Source organism: Melopsittacus undulatus, chromosome 10 (genome assembly GCF_012275295.1).
Source record: "Melopsittacus undulatus isolate bMelUnd1 chromosome 10, bMelUnd1.mat.Z, whole genome shotgun sequence".
Classification (NCBI taxonomy): domain Eukaryota; kingdom Metazoa; phylum Chordata; class Aves; order Psittaciformes; family Psittaculidae; genus Melopsittacus; species Melopsittacus undulatus.
The window spans coordinates 30,541,490-30,550,428 of NC_047536.1; the positions used below are offsets into that span (position 1 = coordinate 30,541,490).

The window sequence follows — 8,939 nt, forward strand, 5'->3', positions numbered from 1 at the left end:
GAAAAAATACACTATTCATGAAGTGGTTAAAAACCAGCTTTCTGCACATGCGACATTGCTTGAACAGTTTCGCAGCACTGCCTCCTCTCCCTGTTGATAACGTGTTTGATCAACCTTAGAACAAGCATTTGATATCAGTCTTCACATTTGAAATGAGATTGCTTCCTTTAAAAGTTTGCCTTAGCTATTTGATCACTGTGGATGAAAACAGATAGCTTTTACAAAGACATTTAGACTTCTTACACAGAAGAACTGCTGAGGAGAAGTGAGCAGAGGAATAGGACTGAGCATGTGGCTAAAACCAGCTCTAATTGCAGCTGTTCAGCACTGAGACTTTACCCTGAGTAACTGTCTGTCAGGAGATGCTCTGTCCTTGTCCTTCTTATTTTGCTTCTGGCATTTCTCTAAGAGAATAATGTCAGTATCCCAGGAGTCTGACACTGCAGAGAGAGACATGCTGGAGTTTAAAAACTTCATGTCTGGGAGTGAGTCTGTGGCATGGGTTTACAGTGAAATGTCATGCAGTGAAGTGGAGGCCATCAAGTATAAGCAGTTCTCTTTTTTTGTGCTTTTAACGATGCATGTGCAGGTGGAAGGACAAGCTGAGCACCAGCCCAGCCAGGTCCCAGGGTCTCGTGTTGTTGCACAGTGAGAGCAGAGGGGCTGAGCATCCTCTGCAACTGCGTGGGCTCTGGCTCTCATTAGGCATTGGACGCTTGTCAGTCTCTCATCAGCTCCTCTCTGGTGAACAGTCACGTTCTAGACCTTTACTAGTGTTGCCCTTTGGCTTTTCTTCCTCTCTCAGGAGTAGCGTGGCATTCACAGCCACACTGACATTATTCCAGATGAAAACTCTGTAATTAATTCATCCTCACAAGCACACAGCATTGCACACAGGATGTTTTTCTGTGCTCTTAGATTTTTCATTGCATCGACTCTCCTCACTTCCTTCTCCCATTATCCCCGTTCTGTTTAACCTGTCATCAGTCTCCTTAAGTAGCTGTAATGAATACATCATCTCCTTAAGATGCAGTACTTTGTTCTGCATCACGCACTGTGCAGGTAATCCACGTCTTGATGTGTTCATATTGATATATATCTGTAGGCTTTTGCCCACTCCAGACTTAGCTGTACTCCAAGCATCTTCCATACTCTCTGCCATCTGTCCTGACAAACATAGTCCCAGGAATTGTCAAAACCATTGTGTTTCTTAGCAGGCAGTTGCTTACAGTTAACAGAAAGACTTTGTGTGTCATTATCGACGGAGGATGTCCCGTGATGCAAAACATGTTCCAGTACATTAACAAGGAAAGACCACTGCAAATCAGTGCTGCCTTCTGGTCTGCCAATTCTGGCATTTGTTTTCTGCCTGTAGGCAGCACCCAGCATTTTGGGATGGTGTTGGAGAAGGCTCAAAGGGCATCCATGGAAGGCTGCAGCCCTAGGACAATTTCTGACATCTAGTAGTTGGTTTAAGCCATGAGCAAGGTCTATTAGATCTATTCCCAAACTCTTAGTAGTCTACCACTGGGTACTGTGGAAGAGCTGGCAGCCATTTGTTTCCACTATAGTGTATGTGTTCAGTACTTGAATTAATGTTTTCTATTCTGCATTTTTATTTGACTGTTCAATTCCCTGGACTGTGAGGAAGGGAAGTGTTGAATAATTACCTGCTCCATAATAAATTAGTGTGAAAAGGCAACTGGTGCCATGCATCAACTTAAACTGCTGTCTAGTAAAGTTGCATTAATGTGTTTAAATAATGTATAGCTTTGTGGAGGAAGTGCTTTGTCTTTCTAATGAACAGTTGCTTGATTGGAGAGACCCAAAGACTGTGTACCCTTGCAGGGAAAGGTTTTGGTTTGTGTGTGCCTGGATTGTTAATGTAGATTTGTGATCCTGTTACTGCTACCAGGAAATACCTCATTTAGCAGAATATGCTGAAAAATTTCAAATGACCTTGTGAGAAATCTGCTAGCACATGACTGTGGTTTGGGGACTGGTATCTCTTCACTAAAAGGAAGAAGGATCAGAATTTCCATATTTTAGTGTTTCTATATGTTTTAAGGCCTGATGTAAACTGCCATTAAATAGCCAGTAATTCAGTTATTGCCTTAGAACAGACATCAAGTATTTCGTTGTGTTTTTTGATTCAGAAATAGCTTGAAAAATAACTGCAGTAGCTGACTAATTTAAGAGCTAAACCAGGACAGCAGCATCACTTGCATTTAGCTGAAGTAAAGATAAGTCACTCAATTACAACATTTGTTGGAAGTCTAAAAATTGAAACTTCTTTGTTCCCAAAAAACTCTCCTGTGTTTCTGGGAATCACGTGGCCTTGGATGGGGAAAGGACTGCTGCTTGGGTGAACATCTGAAGCACTTCCAGTGTCTGTACTTCTTAACGTTACCCTGAAATCTTGTCTGTTCCAAAGGTTATACTGTTATGTAAAAGGTGTAGCTGTGGAGATCCTAGACTGTCCCAGGTCATGCTTGGCATCTCTAATCACAGAATAAAACTTCCCTGTGCCAGTTCTCACCAAACTGGCACTCACAACAGAGCCAATTAAACAAAGGGCAGGCAGATAGGGAATTCAGTGGAGGGAAGCTTGTCCACACAAGCCTGACATCTTCACAAATACAAATTCTACTTGCGTACTCTATCAGGACGAGGCTGACCCAAACTGACGTGTAGTGTGTGTGCTGGGGTTCCTCACCATGGTTGAGGTTCAGCCAGACTGTACATAAATGCCTTCTTTTTTTTTTTCCAAATGCAACTTAAGTGGATGATTTTTTTTTTATTCCTGTTCACCTATGAGAAAGCTGGAGAGGGACTTTTGACAAGGGCAGGTAGTGACAGGACAAGGGGAAAGAGCTTTAAACTGACAGAGGAGATTTAGATTAGACATCAGAAGAAGCTCTTCCCTGTGAGGGTGTTGAGGTGCTGGCACAGGGTGCCCAGAGAAGCTGTGGCTGCCCCATCCCTGGCAGTGCTCAAGGCCAGGTTGGACACAGGGCTTGGAGCAGCTGCTCCAGTGGAAGGGGTCCCTGCCCCTGGCAGGGGTTGGAACTGGATGATCATAAGGTCTCTTCTGACCCAAAGCGTTCTGTGATTCTATGATTCTGTCTCCTTTTGTCACTTGTCAGAAGGAAGTTTAATAGAAAGGGGAGGGGGAGAGAACTTTGCTTCTGTTCCACCTCAAGTAGCATTTCTCTTCTAAGCCTGCAGAATGAAGTGTTAGAAAAACAGCTAACGAGGGACACATTGCACTGGGTTTATGCACTCTCACTGTCACTAAACAGAGCGCGTAATGTGCCTGTAAAATGAGCAATGGCAGCCCAGAATCCTGAGGTTTGTGCCAGTCTCATTGAGAGCAGCAATCTGGAGCAGAACTGTTCCCCCTTCTTCTGCTGGAAGATGTGTTGTGACCATCAGCTGGGCAGTGGAATCTCCATAGATGTGTGGATGGTGGCTGCACTGATGCTGATGTCTGTTCTTTTGTCTTCCTGCTAGCTGAAGACTTGGAGTGTTGATGAGCTTCAGAGGAGGCTCTCAGCCCTGGACCCAATGATGGAGCAGGAGATTGAAGAGATTCGCCAGAAGTACCAGTCGAAGCGGCAGCCGATCCTTGATGCCATTGAAGCCAAGAAGCGGCGGCAGCAGAACTTCTGAGCCACCAGTAGAATATTCCTCCATCCTCAAACAATCAGCCTCTTGCTTTTATGACTACTAAACAGATTGATTTCTATTGAAATACGCTAGCAAAAAAATAGAGGGCAATACTTCTGCTCATTTATTTTTCCATAGCACCTTTTGTGAACTCAGGAATGCCATTAAGTGGAAAATCCTGATGGTATGTTTTAATGGTAGATGTATATTTAAAACATTATTCCGAAGGAGTTTTGTTACTGTTTTTAGGGGGGTTGTTTTTAAATTGGAGGAACAGATAGAAATAGGCTAATGGAAGTTGGCTCACTCTCTTTTCAACTGAACTTTCAGTAGTCCACTCTGGTTTTGAGTTAACATGGATTGTGGTATTTAACGGCTGCACCTTTGTGGGGGTTTTGTTTGTTTGGTTTCCTTTGTGAATGCACAGACTCAATTTCAAGCTCTTAGCTGTATCTTTCTACTGTTAAGGTACTGATGAGTTTTAGGTCACTGGAGAGAGTGGGTGAGAACACGTTCAAACTGTTCCAGCCTTTTGAAAGAAACTGAAATCTCATTTTAAAAGCCTGTAATAAGCCCCATGCCTTACACTGTGTGCTTCAAGCAAGTGTGGTTTCTTCAAGACCTCAGTTTTGTCCTCTTTCTGTGTACATTATGAATTGATACGACTAGATAAAGCATGTTGTGCCTCCATCAGAAATTGCATTCTGCAATCTAAAATCCACACCGACTTAAAACCAAAAGCCAGTCGGTGATCTCATTCCCCCTCATCTGTCTGTTTGGAAATGTCCTTCAGGGAGACCCTGCTGATGGTGGAGTGTTGGGAAAAGGAAGCAGTATTGGAATGGGTGGAAGTTGTGTGAACCTCTCTCAGGAATTAGGTACTTCTGCTGTGTCTGAGAGGACTTAAAAATCTCCACGGTTTGTGAATCATTTTGTAGGCTTCATTTCAGATTTACATCTTTAGGTGCTTGAATAAAAACTTAATTTCACAATTCTTCACATTTCTGCAGGGTTTAGCACATCAGAAAAGTTGAACTGGAAATGAGGACTTTGTTGAATTAACAAAGATGTGCATTTATGGTGGTGGAGCGAAGGCAGAGTTGATTTGGATGAGCAGACAATTACTGATGCCCTACTGGGAGAGATTGTATCTCTTATCTTCCAGTTCCTCTGGACCATCTTGTGTTCTTTCTTTAAATTTCCCTGATGTTCCTGCCTGGTATAACTCAATCAATGAACATGCCCCAGTGTGTACAATCTCTGTGAGGGTGGTGCAATTAACTCACACCGGAAGAGTGGAGAGTAAAATGGAAGAAGCAAAGAACCTCGTTGCAGGGCAGAGACCCAAGTGGTGCCTCTGCCCCATGGGCTGTAACAGCAGAGGTGTGTAGGTTTAGCTCTATTTAGGGTATGATGAAATACTTGGTATTTCTACTGATTTATTTTCACTCTGATGGAACAGTTTCCATGTCACTCTTCTGCAGTAGGCCTTGATACATTACCTAGATACTTAAACTAAATAGCAGTGTCTCCTGAATCAAATGCTGCTAGAGAGGTGAAGTGTTCATTTCATGCCTCCGTAGGCTCTTTGTACCCCTTGGAGCAGACCCTTGGCTACCCTTAGCAGGTATTCTCCATTGCTGTGAAAGGAACCAAGCCATTTTTACCCCCTCTGCAGATCTGGTTGCATCCATTTGTCTCAGTTGATCCACAGTGTGAACAGAGCTGTTCTGGAGACCAGCAAACCAGTTGTCCCTAAGGGCAAGGGGAGGCAGTAAGCAGTGTATCTAGGGTGCTGAAGGAAGAGTCCATCCTGGGCTAACCAGAGAGCTGATAGCCTCAAGTGTTGGGCAAGTTTTACATTGGCAAAGCCAGGTAATTAAAACTTCATTGTTGTTCACAAACTAAAATCCCTTAGTCTGGATCTTTCAATGAGGTCTGGCGAAGTTCTATGTGAACATCAGGGCTCGCATTGTGCTCGTCTGGAACCTGTGCAGTATGTTTTGCCCTGGGCATGTGTTCATTATGAGTGTCCTTTGCATCAAAGAAACTCCTGCATCTGAGGAGGGAGTTCCCTGACCGAGTGTTGGATCTTGCATCAGTCACTTGGATGGATCTGGCCCAACATCTCTGCTGTGAGAGACATGTGGATATGTGACATAGTAAATGGTGCACTGCTTGCATGTGGATCAAGCAGATTCTTCTGGGAGTAGTTTTACCTCTGCACTGTGTAGGTAACTTTCTAGTGATCAGAGGGCATTAGAAAACCCATGTTTTAGGTGAAACACCACAGGGTGGTGTCTATTTACAGAATATGCAAGCTGAGACTGCTGTAACTGAATGTAAGCACTCTGGAAATACTCTGCTTTGCTGATGCGATTGTCTTAAAATGCAGCAAATGAACCAAAATAAGTAAAACTGGTCCAATGGCTTAACTGTCTTTGAACCTTTCTTAAATGCTTGCAGTGGCTGAGACTTGATGATGTTTCTTGTGCTTGGAGCTCTAATGAAGAGGAATTATTTTCTCCTTCACTGATTTTTCAATCTGTTAGAGAAAATAATTCCATTTTTGGTCCCCTTGTAGGGTGGCTGGGAGCATAAATACCTGCTCACTCCTCAGAGCCCTCCAGGCTAAGATCAAGGCTTGTTCCATCAGGGAAAGCTGTTCCAACAAGGTTCTTAAACAAAAAGCCTGCTGAATTGTGAAGCTCCGTTCATGTGCTCCTTGGGCCCATCTGCGTTGCTGAAAGTGTTCTGGACAAACCATTGTGTTTGCTTCTAAAACCCAGAGATACTGATGATGTCAGTCATTTGAGACTTAAAAATGTGAAGTTTGTAGCTTTAACTTTTTTTGTAACAAAGAAATTAGCAACACTGGCATAAAGTGCTGACTTGAAATGCTATTTTGTAAGATCTGGCTGTTTGTATATACTAGTGTTGGGTCATTAGTTTGTATATGTATGAAACAGTCACTTTTATTGCATTCCTCTGAGTTTGATACAGGAGATTTTGTTTGATCTTTCTCAAATACCTTGCCTTATTTGTTCTAAGGTGCAAATAAACTGTCCTTACCTGAAAGCATCAGTGTGGGGACTCATATTAATGCATTAAAACACTCTGGTGTATTCTTGCTTACAAGTTTTAACATGACATGCCTCTGGTCAACCTGTGTTATACAGAATTCTGTAGGAGCAGTAAACACGTCAGATACACGTTTTTATACAGGCAGCTCTTTGGCCTTAGAACGTTGCCAATTCTGCACCTCAAGAGGCATCCCAGACTGGTTTATGTTGGAGGGGACCCTAAAGCTCCTCCAGCTCCAACCCCTGCCACGGGCAGGGACCCCTTCCACTGGAGCAGCTGCTCCAAGCCCCTGTGTCCAACCTGGCCTTGAGCACTGCCAGGGATGGGGCAGCCACAGCTTCTCTGGGCACCCTGTGCCAGCGCCTCAGCACCCTCACAGGGAAGAGCTTCTGCCTCAGAGCTCATCTCAGTCTCCCCTCGGGCAGGTTCAAGCCATTCCCCTTGGCCTGTCCCTGCAGGCCCTTGTCCCAGGCCCCTCTCCAGGTTTCCTGGAGCCCCTTTGGCATTGGAGCTGCTCTGAGGTCTTCCTCGAGCCTCCTTCAGGCTGCCCCAGCCCAGCTCTCTCAGCCTGGCTCCAGAGCAGGGCTGCTCCAGCTCTCCAATGTGAGAGCTCTGTTTCAGTTCAGGGGCAGGCTCATGTGCTGCCCACTCCATGGCACTTCAGCAGGACACATCGTGGACAGCTTGGGCAGTTTCCCCACAGCTGGAGGCATCATCAGCCCTTCCTGGAGCTGCAGACACGCAGGAGGTTCATTTGCCCCAGGGAGCACTGAGCAGATGGGCACAATGAGCTCTGCTGTGGCTGTTTGCTATCTCTGCTCTGTTACTTCACTGCAGCAACTTTGCTGCCCCTGCAGTCAGGTTTGGGACTAGGAACAAGTGAATTTATCCACCTCCTTTCGCACCAGGTGAGGCTGGAGGCTCACACTCCATACCCTGGCTGACTGGCTGCACTTTCAGCTTTCTAGCTCAGAGAAGGATGAAGCTGACAGTGAGTGGGAGCTGCCTTCCATGAAGAACTGCTGGGTTCTACGTGGTTTCCCTGAGCGGTTACTAAATCTGTCCTGGAGGGATGACTAACCAAAGCCGAGATCCAGAATTCATTCAGGAGTCAGCCTTGGTTTAGCAATCCCGGAAGAAACAAAATAGATGTGAGCTTTTAAATGTTAGAGGAAGGAGCGTGGAAATCAAAGGGAGGGAGACTGCGGGCACTTCTAGTAACCGGGAAAGCCTGCAGAGATTGCATTTCTCAGCAGCATCACAGGCGGCTGTGGAGCCCCAGCATGGAGGAAAGGCTGCATTGCCAGCACTGCAGCCATCCCTGGGCACTGCTGCCCTGCACTCCCTTCATGCTGGAGTAGGGCACCTGCTTGCACAAGTATTAGTCCCATACAAGTAACAAACCCAACGCTGACAGGCAGCCATGAGCTGAGGCTGATGTTTAGACAGCTTTTTTATCCCCAGGGGTGGGAAAGTCAACTTTCCATGGAGCCTGGAGCACCAGCAGTTTTTCTCCTCCTCACATAATAATCATCAGTACTAAGGTCCAGGTATTGCCGTGCCAGTGTCCTTTATGCCTGGCTGCTCTTTCCTACACCCTCTTTTTGTCCCATTTCCTCCTGTTCACAGGCCAAAAAGAGTCTGAGCACGTGCTTTAGATAAATGCTTTGAGTGTTGGCTGACAGCCCTGACTTGAGAGCTGGCAATTCTTCATTGCATTTATCACCCTGGCAAAGCTCTGAAGAATCAAAGCAGGGAGCACCCATCAGCTCCTTCCACACTGAAAGGGACTTAATTGCCTTTCAAATTTAAGAGATGATACAGGAATCACAAGTGGTGCGGATTCAACATGTACCTACTCAAGCACTGATTTTTGACACCCTGAACTCTGCTGAGATCAAGATCCTGTGAGCAGGAGACATCCCAGAGGTGCTGCTGTTGAGGAGTCTTCCCTCCCTACAGATCCATCCCTTTAAAATCTCCCAGTTTTCCAATACCCAGCTGAGTGCACAGCCTGTGCTCAGGGTATTCACAGTCTGGAAAGTTGTCAAAGGCAAAGAAGTTTTAAACCAGAGTAATGAAGTTTACTTTGCCTCTTTGTGCAGAGGTGTCTAATTCTCAAGCTGCAGAAAAGAGCTTAATAAGGTCACTCCTTATTGACCATTCCCGGGAGGCAAAAGTCCCCC

General features: G+C 45.3%; 1 protein-coding gene across 1 annotated transcript in view; it reads left to right on the top strand.

The window, feature by feature from the left end:
* STK4 (serine/threonine kinase 4) overlaps window positions 1-6,747 on the top strand; it is a 47,473-nt gene extending 40,726 nt beyond the window's left edge. The window contains exon 11 of the mRNA XM_034067091.1: window positions 3,514-6,747. Within this exon, the coding sequence (XP_033922982.1) occupies window positions 3,514-3,672 (159 nt within the window). The 3' untranslated portion in view covers window positions 3,673-6,747. The remainder of the gene's footprint in view (window positions 1-3,513) is intronic.
* Window positions 6,748-8,939: the final 2,192 nt, after the last annotated feature.